At 41.2% G+C, this 26,355-nt stretch overlaps 1 protein-coding gene across 1 annotated transcript; it reads right to left on the reverse strand.

Annotated features, from left to right (window-relative positions):
- Window positions 1–1,369: 1,369 nt before the first annotated feature.
- On the reverse strand, window positions 1,370–26,142 carry CDH17 (cadherin 17). Its single transcript, XM_083873765.1, has 18 exons — window positions 26,064–26,142; window positions 23,405–23,474; window positions 20,594–20,692; window positions 19,784–19,921; window positions 17,990–18,128; window positions 16,616–16,774; window positions 15,750–15,949; window positions 13,823–13,954; window positions 13,094–13,244; window positions 12,195–12,410; window positions 10,868–10,944; window positions 9,393–9,584; window positions 7,909–8,153; window positions 6,045–6,175; window positions 4,897–5,133; window positions 3,303–3,419; window positions 3,080–3,196; window positions 1,370–2,246 (listed from the first exon to the last, which is right to left on the reverse strand). The coding sequence occupies exons 2-18, from the start codon at window positions 23,447–23,449 to the stop codon at window positions 2,140–2,142; spliced, it is 2,502 nt and encodes an 833-aa protein (XP_083729891.1). The 5' UTR covers window positions 23,450–23,474; window positions 26,064–26,142; the 3' UTR covers window positions 1,370–2,139.
- Window positions 26,143–26,355: the final 213 nt, after the last annotated feature.

A 26,355-nucleotide genomic window follows, 5' to 3' on the forward strand; every position in this document is an offset into this window, starting at 1 on the left:
CCCAAGTCTCTTGAGCACAGGGAGCCTTCGGAAGTGGTCTGGGGAAGGGGGCAGAGGTAGGGTGAGGCAGTCAGGGTGCTGCAGGCCCTGCCTGTGCTCTGATGCAGGCAGAGGTGTGGGCTGTCAGGGGCCATTGTAGCAGCAAGTGTGCTCAGCCCCTGGGGATGTCACCCCAGGGCAGATTCCAGAGAAGGAACACCCCAAGGTGGTTTCCTTCAGACTCTCCTACCTCATGTGAACAACATTTAGTAAATACCTGCAGCAGGGCTGATTCCCAATGCACTGAGACTGAAAGCTTCAAGACTGAAAATGTGTTTAAGACCCCGAAAAGGGGGAACTTTTTTGCCCCTCTAAGGAGCTCTGTGGGCAGGTGCGAGAGGGTGCAGTGAATTACCCCATGAGACACAAGAAGCAGAGGCAATGTTAGGCTGGGGACAGGGACAAGGTCCTGCTGTCAAACCAGTCCTGAATGTAGGTAAATGAGGACAGAAATTTTTTGACCCTTCTCCAGAAAAAAAGTTGTTCAAAGTAGGAGATGCACTTGAATAAACTTAACAAACACAAAGAAAGGTCAGGGAGATAGAGCAAAGGGGAACTTCTGCACATTTTCCCCATCTTCAGATAAAGCTGTCTTGGTATACACAAGTACGACGACTGCTGAACTTTGTCTCCTTTATTTATAAAACAATATACTAATCTTAATCCCTGGACACACTGACGTAACTGAATGTCATACTTTCCAAATATAATGGATTACATTCCCATCATAAAATAAATACATTCCAGCAGTGAGCCCCCCAGCAAATAACAGAGCTCCAACAGCTGGGGAAGCTGGGGCAAGAGGTACAACAATTGACTTGTGTTGCTGAAGCCCAAAGGCAAAGTTTTTGCTGGCAGCATTCTAGGAAAACCTATTATAAAAGCAATGCTACCAAAAAAAATGTTCTTTTCTTTCTAGTTCTGTGCTGCATGCAAAAGCCATTAAAAAAGTCCTGGGTAAACAAATATACTCTTTTCCATATGAACTTTACTTGAATATTTTCAGAAGTATATTGTCTTTTCCGCTTAACACAATATTTGTCAACTTTTATTTATAGCTTAAAAGAAAAGCCTTCCTCAAACTGTCACCAAAAATGCCCTTCTACAGGCATGCTGTTAGGGGAAAGGCTTTTTTTTCTCTGAGTGTCACCCTGGGTTCAAATACATTTTACTGTAACTAGGACAGAAGTGGCTTCAGAATCATTTCATCGTGAATTTGCTGGACACATCACTCTGGCCAAAGAGCCATTTTAATCTGTATTATGTGAAAGTAAGGGTTAAATACAATAGAGAACCAAGCAGCAATGGTTCGCTTTCATGCACACTCTCATTTTTAATTTTTTTTTTTATAAAATAAGCAGGGACTAAAATCTTTAAAGGACATTTTTATTCTTATCCTATGTGTAGGGGCCAAGAGAAATATTTGCAGCAGTATGACAAACCAGCATATTACCCACATGACTTTGTATAGGGTTTTTTCTAACTTAGAAAGAGTAATGAAAGGCCATGATGCTTCATAAACTGGTTTTACCCTGTGGGATATCAAAAAAGAGAAATTGAAAGTCACATTGATAGTACAAATTCAGCATAATGTAAGCAGACATGACCCAGGCCAGACTATAGATTGCAGTAAGTTTGGGATCTTCTTTGCTGAGAGTCAGAGAGATTCCTACAACTTCATGGGGTATCTTCAAATGTAGGACTTTATTGTTCAATCTGCTCTTCAGTCACTTACTGAGTTGGAAAGAGATAAATATGTGCAGGTTGACAATATGTAGTCCTCTGTAAAGTCTGTATTTACTTCAGCTGTCAGAGGAAGACTGGTCCCATGTATCCCTGGAGGAGCTCAGCATTTGGTGTTGTCATGAGTTAACACTTCAGTCAAAGCTGATGTGCTTATTAATGGGTGCTGCTGAAGGTTACATATGTTTTATGTTTTGTGACTAAATAATATTACATACAAAAGTGAGGCCAAACCCCTGGGAGTCTACTTTTGCATGTTTTATCCTGTTTGTGATAAAACACCTCTGGGCCTTGGAAGCTTCAGAGTTCATTCATTCACAACCCAAAGGGTGGTTTTGTCTCTTGATGAAACAGTCTTTAAGCCAGTCTGTCGAGCTCAGCATTATCTTTTGCATCTTTGGGTTGGCTCTTTTCCTTTTTCTCTTTCTGTTTCATGCGCCAAAACACCACCCCTAAAATGGTACCTGAAAAGAAGAGAATGTTTGTGTGTAAAGGGAAGAGTAAACTTTCTGAAAAGATGTTCCAGCAAGGGCCATGACACTGCACTGTAATATCCACAGTGCTTTACCTCTTGAGCAAATACCTTTGAGGAAGGACTGTGCAGCATGGGACCAAGAGCATGGACCCAAGGAACTGCTGGGCAGGATCAGATGCCTTGGGGCTCAGAGGCCTTCCCCCAGAGGAAAACATTTCCTCTAGGATCTGACCAGATGACAAAGTGTCTATTTTAGCCCCCCTCCCTCTGATCAGGGATTTGTCATGTCTGTCTTGAGATGCAGTCCCTCTTTTATTTTATATATATATGTATAGTTTGATTTTTTAAATCATAATGAGCTTGTTACACTGTATATAAATTTATTTCCTCTTTATCCATGTTAGAATGAATATGAAAGATGTAAACCTGTGAAGCTAAAATAGGTGACTAAAACAATAACTGTAAGTTCAGATAATGTAAGTAGGAAGCCTCACTATTTTCACTATAATCTGGACACCTAAGAAAAAGCTCAAATCCCCTCCCTGAGAGGCAAAGGGCAATAAGTAGCAATGAAATGACAATATGCTACAAGTTCAGCAGGTTTTTTCTGTCCTAGCTCATTGTTGTGATATTGGATATTTTTCATACAACCAAAAACTTAGAAGTTTGCAGCCATCATGATACACAATCATGGGATTTTTCACTCATTCTGCAGCATGCATGACAAATCTTCACCCAACAAGTGAATCAGTTTCAGAAATGCAGCAGCACCATCATATCTCAGAGATCTGGCTTCAAACCAACCTAGAAGAAGTGACTTACCAATGACGATCAGGACTGCAAGTAGAATCCCAATGGCCTGCCCAGCGGTTGGCAAGTAGTGCTCACGGTCTATTTCAATAAAACAGGAATTTTCACTGGAACACTTGCAGATGCTTACTGCAAAAGGAAATGTCATGAGGTTAATGAGAAGTTTAATAGACACATTTGGTTATTTATAAGCGTAACTGCTGTCTTGGAGCTAATAGTTCTGTACATAGAATACCTTTAAGATTCACTTTGTTTTCCAAGGATGGATTTCCATTGTCATTAAGTATTATTGGAACTTCATACGTCTTCTCTTCAAAGTTAGCATGTTTTGGGGACAGGTAAGCATGAGTAGCTGCAAGGAGGAAATGGGACATTCATGTCAGCACCAGAAAGAAAGTTAGTTCAATATTCATACCTGCAATATTTATAGCTGCAAGTGTTCTTTTTTTTAAGGCTGCTTTGTACATAATAGTAACTTTTGTTTTCCTCTATGTCTTCTAAGATCTCTTTGGTTTGCAGACATTAAGTAAAAAGGGAATATCTAGAAGCCTAGTCTGGCCTTCAGCATAATATGACTATAAAATCTCCTTCCTAGTTTCTACACCAGGCCAAATCTGGTCTTGGGTAGTGGTACACTGATAGCATCCCATCTAGACCAGGAATAGCCCCCTATACTCATAAAGACCATAACCAGATTAAATTGTTCCCAAGGAAATGTAGGACAACCATCCTTCTAGTGAACTTACACTGTCACATCTAAGACTCTTTAAAGACTGGAAAAGGTCATAATAATCATTGGAATTAGATCAAAGGTCTGTTTAAGTATCTTGTCTCCAGAATAAATGAAGATTACAGTGAAAAAGCAAGCATGTATTTTATTTTCTCCTGATGCCCTCTCATCCTTTAAACATTCTCAGCTAAGGGGCTTCTATGGTTGTTTCTTGGTAATACTCAATATTTGATCTGTTTTTCTGAATACTGCTGATAAATTGATCTCACATTTCCATGGAACTGCTTACAGGTCTCCTTCCTAACTCAAAACAGCCAGCTCAGCACCCACGATGGCAAAAGTGAATTTGGGAGTCCAGGGTTCACTGGCACCTATCAATTTTATTGTTCAACCAACTCAGTCTTGGAAGAATGTTCTGAAATCCTTCACATTTGTTTCCTATTCAAAAAACTGTATAATTAGTAAACTTTGCCTCCTCGTTGCACACTCATATGTACATATGTATTGAGTTACGCAGATCTCAGCAAAAAAAGCTTTGGAAAACTACACATGAAGTCCCCTCACTGCAAGAGATGACTGTTTACTCCAAGTCCTGAATTTTAAATTATTATTTACTCTTTCATAACTTTAAATTTGTGGCAACCCAGCTTTCTCTAGTGGGACAACTCATCAAACATGTTTTATTAATTCAGACAGGCTCTATCAGCCAAGCACTTATTCATGTGCTTACTGTCCCCTTCAAAAAGCTCCATTCACTTTGTGAGGCAGGACTTCCTTTTGCACATGAAATGTCAGAAATGTACAGATTGCAAACTACTCTATTTCTTTTTCAGCAGTGATTTGTGTTTGTTAAACAGACGTATTTCGTACTTACATGCTTCTCTCAAAAATACTCAGGAAATTATAGCTTGTGACATACTAGGTTTTATCTCTTGCAAAAAATAATTAGTGACTTCAGTGTTCTAAATAACCTAATCATTCTCTACATGGAACACTGGCTATGCAATAATAAGAGTGAAAAGGAACTCTGTAATTCTTCATATTCACCTGAGTACCAAGTGAGTCCCATATCATATTAAGAATGGCTGTATTAGCTTACCATTGAATTTTGAGATTTCCCAATTATTTCTTGCATTCATCTCATTCGCAAGGGTAAACGTAAATTTTGAATAAAAAAACTGTTCATCAGCATCAATAGCCTGAATAAGAGTTCTCTCTCCTCCACTGACTGGGTAGCAGAAGAAAGTAGGATAATCCGTAGCTATTTGTGGAGGGTTGTCATTCACATCATGTAAGTGTAGAACCAGGAAGGCTTTGGATTTCTGAGCTGCATTATCTGTTGAGTTTAACAGAATGCAAAGTTACATGCACATCTTGGATTCACACTCTGGGCTGTTGCATTTGCAGCTATCACAGAGGTACACCATCAGATAGGCAGTGAGAGGTGGTGCTCTGTCTGAAGGTTGCAGAAAGAAGGTCTCAGGAGGTCCTGAGGGATTTGTGGTAGCTGCCACTACTTTAACAAGCATGGTTTATTTACCACCAGCTCTTGCTAACTACAGAACACTAGCAAGGGAAAGAAGGCAGATCGTATCTAGCAATCTGTCATATCCATCATATCTGGCAAGCAGTCACATCCAAAGTGACTCTTGCGACTCCAGTGCTGTTGAGAGCACCCTTAAGCATGAAATACCATGGGTTTCCCACCCCTCTTCTATACATAGGAAATGCAAGCCAAAATTGAAAGATATTAATGGCTGAAACTATAAGTCCTGATATATTTCAGACTTGATAGAGTATTAGTTTTAATTCTAATAAAATTCAGTTCTGTAGAAGGTTACAAACTACTCTCCAGGCATATTTTCAGAATGCTTAACCATACATTGGAGAAAGACTAAAATCTACATAGCTGTAGAGAAAAAAAGTGGCTGAAAATATTAATACTGAAAACAGTGGAAAAAATTTGAGTCTTCTCTATAAGCCATGTGGTTCAAGCAAGTATAAGACCATGCCCAACTTCTTGAAAGCTATTTTAATCCTTGTTATCTACCAAGCAGCATCAAAATTTCTGCATGAAATTTAAATTCTTAAGAAATATATATTTCTAAGGATACACCACAGGTTCTCTATCTGAGATTACATGTTCCAGTACTTTTCATGGGTTTAGTCATGGTAGGTATAATTCCTCATAAAAGAGAAAGGACAGGGGATTCCTCTCTGTGTATGTTTAGTTGTTTCATCGCTTACTTTGCTCTGATACAACAACGTCTACAGAGTATATTTCTTGTTTTTCTCGATCCAAACGGGCAGCAGTGTATACCTTCCCAGTGGCTGAATCAATTCTCAGCCATTGTCTCACATCACCTTCCAAGGAGTATCTTTGGAAAAAAATAAGGAGAAAAAGAAATCACATATACCATTCCAAATTGGGAAAAAATTCCAGCAAAGCAAATACTTCTTTGTTGATTTTATGCAAGAAGCTTGATTACAGTTGTACTCAAAGAGAGGGTTCTTGGAAGAGTCACAGTACAACAGTATTACAGCCAATCAGGAGATTCAGACAGAGGAAGAGAGGCCAAAATCATCCAGAATAAGAGTGAGAGCAGAACTATGGAAATGCCTTTGCTACTGCAGCTTGTGTACTTGCAATTCCACTTTCCTTCTAAATGGGGAACCTGGGATGCAACTGAGTCCAGAAGTGTGATTTGTCCAAACCTTGTGTCCATCTAGCCCCATCATGCCTCCCACATCTTGTTTTTGATAGGGGCACAAGCCAAGGGCTAGAGGACAGAGGGGCCAGTGCAGTCAGGTAACCTACTGTGGACTGAGAAGGGACCAGGACCCCAAGGTGAACTGTGGTGATTATCCTCTGCCAGTCTGGAGCAGCCCGTAACTACCTGGGACAGCCTTGGAACAGAGTGCTTTAAGCATCACCACATAATTGCATTTATATCACTGTTTAAAAAATCACCAAGATCCCTGGGTATTTACTTATACATATTTAACCATGAACATATGACCCAGTTAAAGCACAGGCACTCGTTTGAGTAGAAGTGACCTGACCCTCTCATCCAATGTTTTTGTTCTTTCAGTACCCTTTACAGTAGAAACAGTATACTTGTACATCTACTTTTTATACTTTTTATTTTATGGCCTTCAACCTATTTTTAGAAGAAATGTGGTTTATGTATATCTGAATTCCTGTCATGTGTCTCTGTCATCATCCCCCAGAGCTTCTCGACTATGTGGCTCACTTTCAAACCAGTTTGACAGAAGGCCAAACATGATAAGTTCCCAAAAGTTAGGGACAAGTAGAAAGCCAGATGAGAAATCTCTGGGAATAAGAAGAATCCACAGGAGGCCTAAGAGTCATATTATGCAACTCCATTAACTACTTGATGTTTTGCTGAATTTTAGTTAAATTTCAAGAACAGTTTATTTTGAGTTGATCTGTTCAGCATTCCAGCTGAGAATTGTACAGCAAAAGTCACAAATAATTATTCCGACTCTACTGTGCAAGCCACATTTACACCATGCAACACAGCACAGGAGTTGTCTTGCACAGAGCATTGCATCCACAATAGAAAGAGGTGTGTCATCTCTGATAGCCAGGAAAGAAAATGAATTATTTTTCAATTGTAGACTTGAGGTTGTGTATTCTGGTGGAGAAAAAGTTGAGGTTGTGTATTTTGATGGTTTCCTGCATGGCATGAAGAGCAGTTACTCTCCTACTGGTTCAGTGGTACACGGTATATGCTTTGTTTTTTTTGATAAAGGCATTACGGACATGGAACCTTGTTATTCTCAGTCCAGCTCTACCTTTTCCCTGGAGATATAAATTAGCCTGCTTCCCTTGTGGCTTCCTGTTTCAAGGCTGATGCTTGTCACAGCACAGAGAGAAATCTAGTGAGAAAATCTACCCAGCAGTCTGCTGCTGCTGGGTCGCTGACCCACACCCCACCACAGGTCCACCTTCTACTAGGAGATAAGACTTCTGTAAAAACAGTATTTTTCCACATGCCAAGCATTGGGCATATTTGCCTTGCACCTCCTTTAGAACGATTTTTGAAACCCGTAATTCAATTAATTAATCACAGTCACTCTCTTTTACCGTACAGAATCCCCTTCAGGATCATAGGCCTCCACCGTCATGACCAAGGTATTGACAGGAATGTCTTCAGACACTTCTGTTTTGTAAACCGGATTCAGGAAAACAGGTGGCTCATCCACATTCGTTACAAAAATTTTAAACGTGGTAAGAGAGCTCGAGTTGTACTGCACATTTGGCACCAGCGGTTCAGGGTTTGTGGCGTTGATCACCAGGTTGTACACAGGCATTGTTTCAAAATCAAGAGCCTGGATAAATTAGAAAAAGAAGGTTCTTGAAGCAATGGCTCTGCTGCTGTAGGAAGCTCCAATGAGAAATGCAAAAGTGCCCCTCTTCTCAAGGGGGACATTGCATCACAAATACAAGCAAAATAAGGGAGAGCTGTCAGGAGAAAATGACACTGGGAATGGTCAATTTAAATGAAACCATATGCGTGTTTAGAAGCCTCGTCAGCAACTGCATTTTCTAATAATGTTGCCACCTGCTCGAATAAGTTTAATAACAATATCCTGTTTACAGAAATAGTATTTATAGCTCTGTATGAGAAGGCCTCAAATGACCTCCGGGTGCCAAAAGTCATGCGAGGGTTGTTACACCACAGAGTTTCTCACAACTGCCTCCTTGGGAAAAAAAATGAGGCTGAGGCTGAGACTGATCCTGAAGATGGTCCTCCAAACACTGCCTCTCCTGTGCTTGGGCTGGTGGCAGCACACAAGCTGGATGCACACAATATGGCACCCCCTGGAAAATGAGTGATAGGTGTTCTGGACCCATAGTCCAAGCACCTTTGAGAAGGTTAATTTCAAAGGGAGAGCAATTTTGCTATTGAAATACAAGAATGCAGCAAAAAGCGTTCCATATATTCCTGTTTCCAGCATTCGACATATGGGCTGTATCACCTACTGCAGCACATGCTGTCCTTGGCTAGGTCACAATCAATGTTTCCCTCATCAGGAACAAACAGTTTCTCCATGCTGACACTAAGACACGCTGGCTGCCCTTGCACCTTGCCTTACAAAGGCCACTAATGGCCAGAGCAACTGCAGGAAGGAGAATCTGCCCCATCACAGCCCACCACTACCACCACAGCCCATGGAAGCATTAGCTGGCTTTCTCTTGTCCAGAAATGCTGCTGCAAAATCACTCAAATAATGTCAGCTTTTTGTCTTTATGGTGCATAAAGACCTACTTCATTAGCCAGAAGCTGTTTTCCTGGAGAAGCAGTCAGCAGCAGAGCCAGTGGAGGGAGCTGCTGGTGGTGGCACTGGTGAGGGCACAGCAAAGGAAGGAGAGGAGAATAGGTGTGTGTGAAACTGCACAGGCACAGAGCCTGAGTCCAAAAGTGGAGCCTCCTGCAGTCAGCACCATGCTTAGGGTGCCCCCACGCACCACCAGCCAACAGCCTCCCCACAAACCACTACCAGGGCAGTAACTGTGTATGACAAATAAGTAGCATTAAAGGAGAAGAATAAAACCAATCTATTCACCTTGTTAACCTTGAGGAACCCTCGGTTTGTTTCAGAGTCTGTCTCTATGATCAACGTGTTGTTCGGATCGCCTTCCTTCACTTGGTAAATGATGAGGGAGCTCCCTGTGCCAGGCTCATCTCCATCGGTAGCTTGAATTTCTAGTAACACAGTTCCTATTGGGATATTTTCTGCCACAGTCACATTGGCATACTGAAGAGAGAGAGGTGTCAGTGAAACATGACATACCAAGCACCATTTGTGGATAAAAACTTCAGCACAACCACAAGCTTGTGACCCACATGCATGGATGTATTTTAACCCACAGCACCCACAGGAAGGAGGGAAGTTTTTTAGTCACACATTTATCGTATGATGGGTGATGGGTGATGGGATCTATGTCAGTGCCACTAGTACAGCACCAGTCCCAAATCTTTGGCTCCTCTGTCAAAACCAGCCCACGATCATGCAGCAGGAACAGTACAGCTTCTCTGTACCCTCTGAGCATCCCAGCCACTCACTATTAAATATTTGATTGTTTCATGCACCATAGGCTGTTGCCACATTGGCATCCCAGCTCTTCTGACTCTAATGTGTGCCCTTGCCCAGAAGCCTCACCGTGAGACCAGGTCCTGGACTGAGACCCTGAGGTGAGATGGTGTAAAACTTGCCAGGGCACCTTGCCTGCACCTGACTGTGCTGCCATTGCCAACAACAAAGAGCTGGGCAACGCAGTCTGCAAAGCCCAAAAACCAACACAGCTTCCCTGAAAGGACAAGTATGCCTGATAGGCCAGACAGCTCTCCTGAGCCCACCACGTACATGGCCTGCAGGAATGGTGGTAGCTGGGACACATCTGTGTACATATTTCAGCCACTCCAGTGTCTGCCAAAAGGTTTGGGCCATCAGGTAGAAGTCACAAAATGTCTGCAGGTCTCTGCCAGATGCCAGCACCTCCACCAGAGAAAAGGCAAGAGCCTGACACCCATCCTGGAACCAGGTATGTGTTTGGGCATGGATCACTGGACCACTGTTTCTGGCCAAACCATACAGAGCTTTTGATGCCCACGCACCTTCTGGCTATTTTGGGTACACTAGTGCTGTGTTTGGAAAGGTACTTGGGAGATGCCAGCTTTTTTCATTTAGCTGTTTGATTAATTTTAGAGCCTTTTCTTCCCCTTTTCTCTTCAGAACTTGCATTTCTGGAATAAACTACTTTAAAAGAGTAATTTCTTTCTGCACACATTGTTTTCCACTGAGAAAATTACCTTAAATTTCCTAATTAGCTGTTAGTCTGTCTAGATAGAGCTTATGTGCAGACTTACAGCAATATTTTGCCTTTATTTTTACTAGTGGGTCACACTGTTACTTGTTTTGTAAATGACTAGTTTCCCACTGATATTCTATAGACATTGAAGGTATGCTCAGACACTTGTCAAAAGTTATTGGAACATGCAAAATACTCACATGTACGTATTGGTTTTAAAAATACTCACATCTGATTTTTCAAAGATGGGAATTTGATCGTTGATGTCAATAACATGTACTTCCACATCACAGACTGTTTGAAATTCTGCATGGAAAGACACAAACAACATCACACTAGGCCTTCTGCTGAAAATAATTTTCCTTCAGAAGGGCTCACTGTGAGCAGAAGTGAGCACTGCCAGATTCCCCAGTCTAAGCACTAAGTTGAGAGAAGCACTTATCTCAGATATCTCTTAGTCAACGACAACCTCACTCTCTATCTTACCATTGATCTTCCCAACTTCTTCAGCACTGTCCCATCCTGTTTCCTTTCCCTCACTTTGGTAAAACCATATCTGTTTACCAGGATGATGATAACTATGAATTGTGTTAGCCATCTCAGTATCACTTTTCCATGTTAAAAAGTAAGCCCCGGATTGTGAATGCTCCCATGTCCTCTTGGTCATCAGGCAGCACCTTCAGTTTTGTAACAGCCAGACAAACTTCAGATCCATGTAAATCTAATTACTACCTGAACAGGGGCACCCATAGCAATGGCAGGTTGTGATTTTAAAAGCATAATATATCCATATATAGATTGGTGTTAGTATTTTACGAACATACTTCATGAGCTGAAAGTTAAGGAAAATTCTAAACAACATTGTTTGGATGGAATTCAAATAAGCATCCAAAGCTTCTCCCTCTGGAAGGCTTTCCATCATCTGCCAAAATGATGTAATTTCATTTACAGACATGTCACTCTGCTTTCTTTCCATGCCAGTTCCTTCATGTACAAGTTTTGTCTGACTGTAGGGACTCCAGCACAAAGCTTTAAGCTTTGGTATGGAGTTTGATTTCTTTTCCATTCAGTGAATCACAAAGGACTCCTGGCAATTTACATAAGGGACAAGATTATTCTTGAAGTTTAATTTCAGCCTAATTTTCTCTTAATGTTTTAAAGTATTATCTGGACTGTCTGAGCAGCTGTTTTTAATTTCTTAATTTTTTTTTTTCAGTTAAGTCCCTTTGAAAGATCTGGGGGGAAACCACAATCATGATCTCTTCATTTTTTCCTCCTGTGGAAGGAAATCTCTTACTGAAGTACTTGTTAACAAGCTTCCCAATTTAGCCACATTCTGTCCTAGAGCTGGTTCCCTTCCATGCTTGCATTATAAATCATGATTAATCTCCCTGCATTTCAAGAACAGGGCCAGTACCATGTCAGAGCAAGACAGCTCTCAGTGCTACTGCCTGTTCAGCAAATCCTCCTTGTCTCCCACATCCCTTAGACACTGAGCACAAGTCATGCCAGTGTGAACAGAGTTATTCCAACGTATAACAGCAGGCATTACATACTTGTATCTGTCACCAGGACCTTCAAGAAATACTTGGCTGAATCACGCTTGCTCAAGGAACGGCCACTTAATTGCAAATCTCCAGTGTCTTGCTGGATATAGAAGAGGTTCTTTGTGGGAAACCCAGGTTCCTGACTTTGGATTTGGAACTGCAGACGGGAGTTAAGGGTGTCTTTCTGGTCCATGTCCGTAGCAAGCACAGTGCCAATGTTACTTCCTGTAGCAGAGTAGAGTCAGACAGATAATGCAGTGGTCCTGTTTCTCCATAGAAGTACACAGTGATAACAGTGATGCAAAGAGTAGAGGGTCAGTAAAAATAAAGCTGCATGGAAAACACTTCAGTGGACACAGTCATTTCACTTCTGGGAGTCTTTCCTTTAGCATGCCAACATACTGGTTTAGGGTCAGGGCAATCTAAAAGATTATAACAGCAGATTCTTCAGTCCTGAAACCAAATAACTGATGTCATGACATGGGACAGATTTTGGTTATGGTCCACTGAAGTCAAAGGCATTATGCTGGAGGAGCAGCAAGATGAGGGAAAATGGGCTCATACCATTTTAAGAACACTATTTCTTGTATTGGTAATAATAGAGGTGTTTTTCTTTATACAGTCTAAGCAGTTATCCAAATTGTGGTTGTGGGAAAATGTAGGTTTATATTTTAAATAAAACAGCATTTTTAAAGTAGGTGTTTTGAGTGTGTCCTTCTCAGGTTCTTTAAATACTTTCCACAAGAATTACTGAAGGGAAAACAGGAGGGCTATTTGCACAGGGAAATATTTCCCTGGGATAGCCATGTTTCATTCTTTGGGATCAGAATTTCTAGATTCATTCACACACAGCTAGAAACAAGAGGACTACAATGAAGTATATAAATTAACGGAAGCTGTTTTCTTGCCTCCTATTTCATTTTCTTGAACTTCAATTATGGTGGGGTTCTGCTGGCACACAGGGGGATTGTCATTGATGTCTTCCACAATAATGTGAATTTGCAAAGGCTTGTCCACCAGTTCTCCCTTGCTATCTTTTGTCACCACAAAGAATGTATACTGTAACAAAAATAAAACAATTAGACAGCTTGAATGTCCACTGTGACAATATTTTGCATTTTAGTATGTAACTACAGGAATATGAAATATCCTCTCATGAGTTTGTTCAGTATTTTATCTCTGTTTAAATCAGAACTCTTCCATCACCCCTCAGTTTCTGAGGCCTGAGCCCTCAAAAGATTTTAAAATCTGTGGTCCCCAAGATCTGAAGTAGATTGGAAACCTCCAGATCTTCTGCACTTCACACTTCCCATGACCTACCTCTTACTTGTGCACCTACAGCTCTCCCATAGCTGGTCCATACTGTACATTGCACATATGCTATGAGCAGTGATTGCTGCTGCCAGACCCACTCTAGAGTAAGAACCTGAAGACTGTTTACAGTATGGTAGGTAGATGAACATTCACATATATTCCACAAAATTTCCAAACAAAAGTGACGCAACAAAGCCTTTATCTATTTTCCCCTTCCTCATCCTCCTTCCTTTCTGTTGAGTTTTCTCACACTTACTCCCACACCAATAATTAGCTTCCTGCTGTGATCTCTGCCATCAGTGAAGTTTTATGTGTTTACTTACAGTTTCCTTTTCTTCCCTGTCCAATGGTTCAGTCACATAAATATCACCATTCTTACTGACGGAAAATGGGAGCCTTGGCAGCTTTTCTTTTTCAAAAAGTTCATAAATTACACCTGGTTCATTTGACTGCACCTAAAAAAAAAAACAAAAACAAACCAACAAAAAAAAGTCAGGATAGGAAGCCAGATGTATAGAGTGAGATTTAACAGGGATTATTTCTGGACGACAAACAGAAACAATCGCATTCCTGCTAGCTTCATAAATCAGAAAATCAAGAGTTTGGCAGGCTCTTGGGATGAAGTGCAGAAAATTAGACTGATAATCCACCTCTGCTCTCTGAATTGTGTGGTGAAGCCACTTTACCTCAGTTTCTCCATCTATCCAGCTGGGCTACAACACATACCTTTTTATAAAAGGGTTTTGCGATATGGAGATAAATAGTGATTATGAAGAAAAAAAGCATTATTTGCATTTGAATATCTTGATACTAATTATTTCTATCTTCTTACACTCTCTATTCCTGTCTGTTGTTTTGTTTTATGTAATTCAGAGAAGTGGAACAACAGAACAACACTAAATTAGGAGAAGCTGTCAACTCCCTCCAGGACAGAAAGGCCCTGCAGAATGACCTTGATAAAAGTTTTTCACACAAGAGAGTTGCTGGGCAATAAAACAGGCTCCCCAGGGAAGTGGTCACAGCACGAAGCCTTTACAAGTTCAGGAAACATTGGACAATGCTCTCAGGCACATGGTGTGACTCTTGGGGGCCCTGCACAGGACCAGGAGATGGAATCGATGATCCTGATGGGTCTCTTCCAATACAGCATATCCTATCTTTCTGTGATTCTGTGAAAACAAATACCTGGCACCTATCTGTAAATAGGTGTATGCATACTCTTTACATTCACCAAAGCTCATGAGGAAGGCTCTTTTCTGGGGTGCCGCACATTTAAAATGAAATTAAGGACACAGACTGGCAAATTAATGGAGTCAGAGTTAAGGTTTATGTTCTATATAGCAGCAACTGCATTTCATTTTCCCCTAGGTAGAATCAACATGCCAATGGCTACCACTTGAAATTTATATGCAAGTGACCCCAAAATGGGTGCACCCTTACATGTTAGTTTTCCTTCCATCTGTTTTCATTCTGGACTTCCTTGGGCTGTCACTGAGACCAGTGGGAATACCACCAAGCCAGTTACTCCTGTGAACAGGATCCATGGAATCCTGCCATGTTTAGGGGATGACAGCATTGGGGGTGTCATTGCCAAGGCATTTTCAAAGTCAAATATTTCTGAAAGGCCGTTGGCCTGTTAGTTAATATGTACTGATGTATACACTGCTATTGGTCTGCAGTTATCAGCAAAATATTTTGTGTTTGAACTGTGAAAAGAGGAACACTGTGAGAATGCAGGATGTGAAGGAGAGTGTTTCAGTCCTTTCCAGGTGCTTTTGATGTAGCAGTTGTGCTGCATGATACAAAACTGGTCACTGCAGGTGTCCCTGAGTGTGGAGGACTGCCCACAGCAGGGCTGTTGTGGAGCTGGTCCCCAACCTGCTCTTCTGCAGGTGGAAGAAGCTAACCTCAAAATAGGCTCCAAAAAACTTTTGGTTTGCTCACAGCGTGGAGGACCCATGACCAGATTTTGCTCCCAAACTGAAAGGCAAAGTCCAGTAAGTCTAGTGTTTGTATTGACTGTATCTCAGTCACCTCCAAACTATTAACTTTCATGTTAACAAAAAGTCAATGAGACCTCCACTTAGAATCATTTCCAAAGGATGCCATATTAAGAAAATAACTGGAAGGTGACAAAGTCCTTCTGAAAAACCCAGTGTTGGATGCAGTGGAGACACCTTCACAGTCAGTGGTGAGGAAAAAGTTGTGTAGTACAAGGAGAAGTTCAGGGAGTGTGGTCAAGGACCCTACCTTGCTGATGTTAACAGGGTGGACCTGGGTTGAGTTTTCTTTGATGTAGATGGTGGGGGGAGCTTTCCACAGGCTCTCCATCACAGTGATGATCACATCAACACTGCTGGTGAAAGCATTTATAGTCTTCCCTGCCATGTCCCTCACGGATACAACAAGTGTGAAGGTGTCCTGTTTTTGAGGATCCAAGTAATAAGAGCCTAGAAACAGAGCAGAGAGTCAAGAGAAATGACACAGAGGCTGTGGAGGTTGTTCATCTGCCCATTGCCTCCTACATGCACTATGGTTCTTCAGCTGCTTCAGACTTATGTTTTAGATGGTCCTTTGGGACAAACCTCAGCAAGCCACTTCCTCTGGGTTCTTTGAATGAAGCAGCATCATGTGGATGGAATCATATGAGGCCCCTGTGCTGTTGGTCTCATTTTGTGTAGAGGCATCACTGAACAGCCCTCACTCCAGTTAGGCACTTGTTGAGCCCAGCAGAATCGATGGGTGTTTCTAAATCATTGCAGTTTAGTTGGGATCACACATCCAGCTGAGCTTTCTCTGCATTTTTCATGTTACTGCTTTTGGGCTTCTAAATTTCAAGGCAGAGAATTAATTCCAGGTTATGACACAGTGTAGTCGTGAAGGCCAGAGGATCTATCTCTCTTCTCAGTGTACTTTCTGATCTCAATCTCCATTTCTGCTAGCTTCCCTTGAATTTGGTGGGATAAAAAATAAGTTCCCCAAAACCAGGGATTTAGTGGAGTCTGTCTCACTAACAACATTTATCCAGAATGTAGCATCAGACTTGTGTTGTTTTGTTCCTATGCACACTCCAAAACTCATGCTTGCTCTTTGCAAACAAGAATCTTTTTACATACCTGTCCTGCTTGGTGAGATTGCTCCAGTTACATTATCAATCTGGAAAAGCATTTCTTCATAGGGGTTGGGAAAATGATGGAGAATGCTGTACGACAGCTGTGCATGGGGAGTTGTAGGATCATCGTGGTCAGTGGCATGGACATACATGAAGGGCTTGCCTGTTTGGATTGGAGAAGAAAAAGTGGTAAGAGAGGAAGCTGAACCTCAACACATAATCCGTTTGAGCAGAGCTCTCAAACCAGGAAAGCAACTTACAGGGAGCACCCATTTTTCCATAGTGCATCTCTCATGGGAAGCCACATGTAGAGGTTACACTGCTGTATGCCATCCCACAGGTCAACCCTCTACCAGCTCTGCTTAGTAGGATCACAATAGGTGGGGTGACCAGTTGATGAAGAAGGTGACAGACTCATATCAGCAGAGAGCTATCTATCATACCAGAGTGCCTGAACCCAGAATTCAGCTCCCTAAAATCTCTCCTTAAGGCCACTTTACAGTTCTTACACAAACCAGTTAAACACAAAACACCTTGACAAAAGTTGGGTATGGCCTGAGACACAGATATAATAGAAGAACAATCATACAATGAAAAAAAAATGCATAGTGATGTAACTCAGCTTTTACCTTTTAAGCTCCACTACAACATTCAAAATCTTTCTGACTTGAATGCAGTTAAGAATACAGTTATATGTTTCAGAATCATTTTCTGGCCCCATGGAGGTTTATACGCATATTCTTTAGCAAAAGTTTCTTCTTGAGTCCATAGTCACAGCAATAACAGCTTTATGAGTCCTTTGCTTCATTTCCAACATGTAAGTCTCAAACTGCTCTTTGATACTTGCATGACTCCTGATGATTATGGATCACTGCAATCCATAATCTAAGAGTCTCTTCTAAACTTTAAATTTCAGCCCATGTTCTGAGAAGCACGACTCATGGTAAGCACATACCCCATATCTACCCTGGCACTTTCTTTCACTGATTTGTAAAGATTCAGATAGTCTTAGCATTCTCTTTCTGTGTAGTCTTTGGTAGCCTCTAAATTTTAAACCCCTTCTAGCATAAGGGGTTGGTTTTTGGTTTGTTTGTTTTTGTTTTTTCAAAACAATGGAGAGAGCAGAAGTATTTGCCTGTTAAGTGACACTTGCAAAGACTAAGTACTAAAATATTTCTGATTGCACTCATCCCTTTAGACCACGTGGTGGTCACCTCTTCGCCCTTTCATTATATTATAGAGACTTTCATCCATATTTTGTACAGTCCTGTGGGAAGAAAAACTGATCTTTTCCAGCTTGTACAGCAATCACTTTACCTTCCTGCTTAATTTACCTACCTTATTATTAATGATAATATTTAATCATGGTGGCAATTACCTGGACGGGAGTTCTGCCTCACTACTCCAAAGTACTTTTTCTGGTCAAATTCTGGTGGGTTGTCATTGATATCTTCCACATATATTGTAACAGGAAATGGACCTTTAACAACACTTCCATTTCCATCCAGACTTTCCACCTGATTTGAAAAAAGAAGGAACGGTAAAGAAATATTTTCATGCAGATAAGCTAAAAAGCATAAATTAATGTCAGGATGTCCAATGCCAGATCACTCTTACTGTGATGCAAATCTGGTGAGACCAATCACTGGGTAGCTCCACATACAAAGACAAACTTGTCACTGTAGCTTCCTGACAAAAAATTTACCACAGTATATAATGCCAACAAACAAAATAACCCACTCCTGCTTCTGATGACACCTTTCAGAGGACAATTTCCCACTTCAGGTTCAGCAGACTTCTTCTATTTTTGCACAGCTTAGAACTCATTTTTTCTTTAAACAGCAACATATACTTTCTAGCAAAAAAGGAGAAAATTCCACATGATATAGCATTTATAACTAATTGCTGTTAAAAATATAAATCAGATAAATAGTCTGATATAAGGGTTAATAAAGAAAAATTAATTCTTAATTCTAATGACTTTTTTCCCAAAAAAATTGACTTATTTTCCAGAATTCTTTAACTTTAAAGCACAAAATATATATTTTATCTGTCACGCTTCATTTTGTTTGCACATAATAGAAAAAATCACAATTATTTATGCCTAACCAAGCATAATTTTTTCATTCTGTCATCACTTCTTGTCTATAAATGATTCACATGTTTAGGGTTATTAACTTCTGGGGCAAGAAAATTGTCCTCTCCAATTCCAATCCAAGAGTGCTTTAGAGTTAATAATGTGAAACCATGAAACATGAAGTGCTAGTCTTTAGAAAGACTGCTAAGGCTGGCTAAAAATCATCATGTATTTTGTTCAGATAGTGGTCCTCTCATGATCATCTCTTTCTCAGCTGCTAGTGCCTCAGAAAAAAGACGACACCATTTTTGACATGGTTTAAGAGAGCAAAGCTATACTGAGACCCAAAGACTGCCTCCATTCTCAACAGTGTTTACACTAGTGAGATCCTCATGAAAAAGGTGTAATAGCAGGACAAGCACACAAAGCTTTTTCTTCTCTTAGGGTTCAACATCCGCCAAAGAGCTTTCTGCTGTTGTCTGACAGAGGTTAGATCTGTGCCTCTCTGCATAAATGTTTTTTACTGGTCTTGTTTCACAGAGTCACAGAATACTCCAAGTTGGGAGTGACCCACAAGGATCATCAGGTCCAACCCTGAAGTGAATGGCCCATAGAGGGATCAAACCTTCGCATTATTAGCACCATGCTCTAACCAACTGAGCCAATCTCAGTTTGTCACCATGTAAATTATAAGCTTTCTAAATTATTACAATTGTTTATTTTTCCACTCCACACATGGAATTCACTGTGTCAGCCATCAGGGATAACAAGAGAAGCTCATTCATGAGGCTAGACTTTACTTCCAGTCAAGTACTCTCCTCATATTAAGAGAGTTAAAGGGTTGGTGTTGGCATCACAATTTTTGTTTTCTCAACATAGCCTTCTTCTGCTAAGGAGCATTTTCCTGTTCAGTCTTTGAGAGCTACAAAACTGTATGTCTTCCAGCAAATCTTGATCTTAAAAATTAAAAACTGCCTGTAAACATAGGCAAAATAAAGGATTCAAAATTTCAACAGATTTCTCTTAGTATCAGGTTTACCAAAAGATGATGAATGTGAATACTTCTCCCTTCCTATTTTTCATTGAGTTGTTTACCTGCAGTTTGTGCACTTGTTTGGTCTCCCAGTCCAGAGATCCATTGATATACAGGATGCCTGTGCTCGATTCAATGTCAATAATTCCAGCTTTTTCACCAGACATTCTGAAACTCACAGCAGGCGACTCAAGTGTGAACTACAAAGGCAAAATAACAGAGGGGAAAAATGTCATTTTTTTAGCATTTTTACCATAATAAAAAAAAAATTCATGCTTTTGTGACTTTTAAGATCTCTTGCCAACAATGTGTTTGGCTGGGATAATGATATTTCAAGAGTCTGCTCAAACAAGTCTGCTCTTTTCTGATCCTCAACAGAGGAGTTTTCACATTATTTCCTGAATGCTACAAGAAATCCCAACTGCAGTTTTTTTCCAAAGCAAACGTCTGCTTAGGACAGGCTTTGTCTGAGCATGGGAATGGAAAAAAATGACACACATCCTCCATTTGCCTGGGAGCTGGATCTGTCCTTCTGTGGTTATGGCTTTGAGAGGAAAACCTCAGAGTCAAAGGAAAATGATGACACAAGTTGCATGGAAAGAAAATCTCCAGGAATGCTGATTTCATTAATCTCTGTCTTAGGATATCCTCTTAAAAAGGTGTTTGAGATGGGGTTGTCTCCTGCTCTTTGCATGAAGACTCTTGAATTCCCAGAAAGCGAAATTAAAAACTGATTTCAGATCCTCTTGGGGGACTGTCCTTCCCACCATCACAGAGACAACACTTCATACATGGTGTCTGTGTGCAGCCTATGGGGTTTTTGACCAGAATGGATAACACAAGACACTTGATAACATAAAACACTTGATTACCTGGTGAAGGATGCGTGGACCCCCTCCTTCTTGAACAGTGAAATTCATGGGCTTCAGAGGCCCACTGACACTCAGGCCCTCCACATCAAGCCACAGAGCCTGTGAGAGAGAGAGAGAGAGAGAGATGGGATGGAGGAAAGCATCTGAGGGATGTCTGCTGCCACCACACACAAACAGCAGCTCCCTGTGAGCCTCCTATAAGCTATTTTGCTATAATATAATGGCAGATATCCTTCCAGGTTTGCACTGAACATCTCCAGGTTTTTTACCATATATCATTTTTAAAAACAGTGCAATTTATTAATTTGAGAACAAAGGCTTGTGCCCTGCCCTTTTCTGACCACTACATAATTAAACGAGATTGGATCTACCTTCAAGAGCAAACAGAATAAGAAAATAGATGAATGTAGACTGAGAGCAAAAGGGAATTCATAAAATCATTGCTGGATCTCCTCTGTGTCCCCAGCAGGACCATCCACAACCCATCCAGGAGCCACAAAGCCCTGTGAAAACAAGCGTCTGGAAACTGAGCATCACACCTGGGGATGGGGAGGAGCTGCAGCTGCATCCTTTGTAATTTCTCTAGTAAATTAAATCTTTTTTGTATGGGAATGAGGTGGCCCTCCTTGGGTCCCTACACCATCCCCCACAGTGCCACAGCCATTTGGGCAAGCCACTTGAGCCCTGTGTCTTCACATCACTTGCATGTGAAATCAAACCACAGAGAATAAACATGTCCTTCAGATCCTTTTCTTTTACCTGATGGCAAAAATATCATACAAGTGTGTCTCAGTCTCTGTTTACTTCCTAATGGCTAGCAATATCTTAACATTATGGTTTTTTCTGCCAGATTTTTAGTTTTATGAGCACACAGTGCCCAAAGACCCTCATACTCCTGCCCTAACATTTCAGGGTTGTTCTTGCTTCCAAACAAAAAAAAAAAAAGGCAAAAATGAGCCTCTCAGGGCAGGCCTTGCACACCAGACAAGTCACACTGTGGTTCAGACAATCAACTTATTTCTTCAAAGGCAAGACCAAGCTTCCTCAAATTCCCTCTCTTCACCACCTATCTTGACAACACTGAGGATCTGCCTGTCAGAATTAGGGCTCCATTTTTTTGGCTGCACAGGTAAAGTTTATTTTCTTCCATAGTAAAATTAATTTATTTTGCTTTACAGATTTAGAGTACCATTTCCACCCTGTCCATGACATCACAGAGGCGTGTGTGTGTTCTCTGCTGCATGACTTTTACTCTGGATTTGATCTTACTGCTGCTGGGACAGCTATTCAATTTCTCACAGAAAAGCACAGTTGGCATATTACCAAGGGAAAGCTTAATTCTGCCTATGACAAAAACATAGCTAAGTTCAGCACAATTCACCCCAAAGCACTGCTCTCTCTGTGTGTGTCACAAGTAGTTTTTCAATAATTCCATACTGTTCTTAATAATACCCAGAGATGATGTCCCACTTGCCTACAAGGCTTTGTGACTCCTTTTGACAACAGGAAAAGCAGAGAGCTGGGGGAGGAGAGGGAGGGATGTTAGTGAGCACTAGTGTCAGCAGAAGAATATCAACAAATGCAATTTGATAGTTATGCATCCAGGAAAAATGCACTTTGGAGCTACCTTTTAATATTTTTGCAAAATATTGATTGCTGGCTTCTGCCAGGGACTAGATATCAGGACCCTGAATCTGCCCTGCCATGGTTATTCCCATGTCACACAGGTTGGCACAGCCTGGCTCCTGGAGGCTTTTCCCTGGGCCATTTTGTGGACAGATTTTGCTTTATCATGTTCCCTGCCACAGAGGAACAAAGGCTGATGTTATAAAACTCACAAGTTCAAAGTGCAGCCTATGAAGCAAGTATGCTATATCACTTCTGTCGATTAAAAGTACTTTATGTGTACCATAAATATTTCCAAACATATTTCTACAGCATGAATCACTGTTCTGGAGCTTGAAGGGGAAAGAGGCTTTACCTCTTGGTCCATATTCATTGGCATCTCTTCTGAAGATGCTATAATGCCTGCAGAGTGTCTTCATTGGGGGTGGGAGGGAGGCAGCACTGCCACAAGCAGCAGCTTGTGAAATGGGAAGGGAAAAGGAGGTACTCACTGTGGCACCCCCCAAGGTCTCCGTACTCTGAGGCATTTTTAACTGAATTTGAATTTGATGCATTTTTTCAATATTTTCTGTTAATTTCAATTGTGAAGTAGAAGTCACCACTATAAAAACATCAGTAAATCAATTGAATTTAATACTTAGGATCCATAAAGAGCATAACTAATACATTTCACTTTCAGAAAATCCTCTGAAAAGGGATTCACAGGAACCAAATAATGAGGATATGTAATTAATATGCACAGTTTAAACTATGACCCATTATATGTCTTAGAATACATTTAATATGTCAGGACATGTATGGATTATAATGCAGAACACCTGATACTGATGTTTTCACTCCTTGGTGATTTGTTGCAGTATGTTTAAATCTTTTCTAGCATGAAGTTTATGTATTGAAAACAGTGATATCTAAAGAGGAAGTAGAAGAGGCAAAACAAGTAAATTGGTGCCTTCTAGGCTTTTTGAAGTTTTTTTCCCCCTAATGACTGAGATGTCTTCTTAACTTGCTGCGGGGTCACACGCATGTGCCAGGGACACACTCCCACACCCAGAGCTCCAGCCAGTCTGCTGGGAGCACAGCCAGCCCAACCTGCAGGCTGGCACACCCCACGGATTAGAGCTCAGAGGCTCACAGGCAGCCTTTGCCATTTGCTCACAGATAAACAAAGGAAAACCTGTAACTCACCGAGTGAAGGAGAAGCAGAAATTGAAGTTCACACAGTTTAAGCATACTGGAATATGCTTTGCTTCAGCTCCTGCAAAGAGATGACAGTCACTTTAGCCCCATAGAGCTGGGCCAGTCTATTTGCAAACAAAGGCAACAGCTGAGTTTTCCTGAAGCTGCAGGGAAAGAGCTGAGGAGAGAGCCCTGAAGGAGCTCTGACCATGAAAGGAAGACCAGTGGTACCCCTGGGCTGCCAAGGAAGGCTGTGCCCATCAGGTTGTGCCTAATGGTGCAGGAAGAGATACAGTATGTGAGAGCCCCAAAGAGTTGTCAAAGATTGAATCTGGCACAAAGTTCAAGCCATGCAACCGCATTGTTTCAATGATTCTTTACTCCAGACCCATTTTCATTTCCTCTTTACTGAAGGCAAAGAGGCATTCACAGGAAATGCTATAACCACAGCACAGAAGTCTTGCAGAGACCATCCCAAGGTGCTGTCTGTCTTCTGGTTCCAAAAAAACAACTGTTTGCTACAGTTCCTACAGATTGCAGAGGCAAAGGAAGCCTAAAACAACATGGCTACTGGAAACAAAATTTCCAAGTCCAAGGAGCGCTCTCTGCCTCAAATTTCAAAGAATTTCACTTTCTCAATTTATGTTACATCCTCCTGAAAACTAGGTGGCTTTCTCAAAATGCAGTCCTACTTCCTCGCTGCCTCTAGATTTTAACCAAGAGGATGAGGCTGGTTCTGGAAAGAGGTGCCCTATTGTGCTGCCATCTTCAGTGGTGCTTCATGTTGTATGGCTCACACCTACAGGAATCCTTCCACAGCTCTGTCCCATGGAGGCCACCAATGGGGACAACACAGTGTGGAGGCACAGCTCCCTCCAGATGCTTCCCATCATATCTCCTTTACTTTCCTCAATGGCTGAACAAAAAGGGGACCTGTAAATATAGAAACTGCTACCCACACTGCTGTTCTCTCCAGCACTCATTCTAGGGCATGCCACAGGACTTTATCTTCCAAATCCTATTCTGAGCTAGGTTATACTGTGTATGTAATTACACCCTTTGAAAGTACTGGGCTCTTTCCTTGGGCTGGAGATAACTGTGTGGGTACTGGAAGAAAATAATATGACATGCTTTTGAAACCAGAAGTGATCAGGAAAATCATTAAATTTGTCATGAGACAAGGGCTGATATTGAGTCCCTGTAGATGCTCGACTGTGATGCCTCCTTAGTGGGTCCTTCACAGACTTCCTGAAGCCAGAGGAGGTAGCACAGGCAGGGCAGAGAGAAGGAGAAGGCACTTTGAACCTGCTGGAAGGACACTTTGAACCAGAACTGTTGCTGATATTCCGATTATACAATCAATGGAAATTCTTTCGGTTCCTCTGCCTGTACAACCTCTCCCCTCCCCTTCCCTCCTGCCATTGTCTTCTGAATATATTGGCCAGTTTCAGCTGCATTTAATAGCCATGTGAGAACTTAAAAAAACTAATTTCTTATTAATTTGGGATGGAAGGTGGGACAGAGTACCCAAGGTGTTTCCTCTCCATCCTGTAAGGCTGCTGTCTGTGTCCAGAGGCTCCAAGCAGGGTTTTGTCTGCCCCTCTGGAGGAGGCATGGCTAGAGGAGTCCCTCTGCCAGCCAGTGGTGGAGGAACACCAGGGAGCTAAAAGTACCAAGGGAGGCCATCAAAACAAGGGAAAAACCATATGGGGTGGTCTGGGGTACCATGGTCTGGATTCAGGGAAAAGAGAAGGAGCAGGACTACCAGGGAGAGAGAAAGTTTCAGAGACACATCTAACCTTATTTTTGGGGACAGAAAATGCTGGAAAATTAATTGCTAAATGTAGCTGTGTCATGGCCAGGTTCTCCTGTCCAGATCTGACTACCAAATGGAGCAGTGGAAATGCAGCCATTTCACAGTTTGCATGACAAGTGCCTTTGATGTTCTCTTCTCTTTGAACATAAACATAATTTCCTTATGTCATGCCATTTAGGGTGCCTATTGCAAGTCTTAGTCAGTCCTTGAACATTCATTTTTCAGTGGAAACTGTTACCAAGTCTCATGAACCATCTCACTGCCAAGGACCAAAACTCCAAAATCCATACTCCTCTGTCACTCAGAATAGAGTTCCAGTATATATAGGTTCATATAAAAGCTTTCAGTAACAGGGAGTTTCAGGATTAGAATAGCATTAGCTTAACTGAAAGCAGCTTGAGATCTGGCTGAGGACTGGAGCCATATTTTCTCCTTCAATTCTTAACTTCATCTCAGTGCTATATCCCCAATAATCCCTCACGCTTCCCATGACTGAAGAGAAATCTCTAGGATAACCATCACACAAATATCCCAGTGACTTTCAATAATAAACATTCAGAGAACAAAGAATATTCCCGGAGATTAAAGATCAGTAACAATCACAAGTATTTCGTTCCATGGAAAAAAAATATTATTTTCTTTAGTTGATTGATTTCAGATGTTCAAATTCAGCAAAGAGAAAACAGAGGAAATTGATCCAAATCAAATATAAACCAGACTAAGCCTTAGCACAGCAGTCATCCATTTTACAGGGACAGCTGAGTTCCTAACACTGCCTGAAAATCCTTTAGCAAAACCCCCGCTTCAGCTTTTAAAATCTTTCTGTGAAATGCCAGTTAGATCATCCCTTACCTGTAACATGAAAAGCTTATTTTGCTCTAAAAATGATTCTTTCTTTCAGTTGTAGGAATCACCTTTGCACAGGTTGGTGATGTCTGCTTCTGCTTATCCAGTTTATAGTTCCTCAGACTTGCCCTCAGAGATTCAGCAGCTCAAACATTAACTGCATGGGCAATTATTGATTCTAATGACTAGGTGTGGTATGAGACAGCAGCCCTTTAAGGAAGCAAGGTAGCTCCAAGGTAATTTACAATCTTCAGTATTTTTACATCCTTTGTGATTTTCTTTCTGATTTAATTTTTTT

This window comes from Zosterops lateralis, assembly GCF_965231275.1.
Source record: "Zosterops lateralis genome assembly, chromosome: 1".
Classification (NCBI taxonomy): domain Eukaryota; kingdom Metazoa; phylum Chordata; class Aves; order Passeriformes; family Zosteropidae; genus Zosterops; species Zosterops lateralis.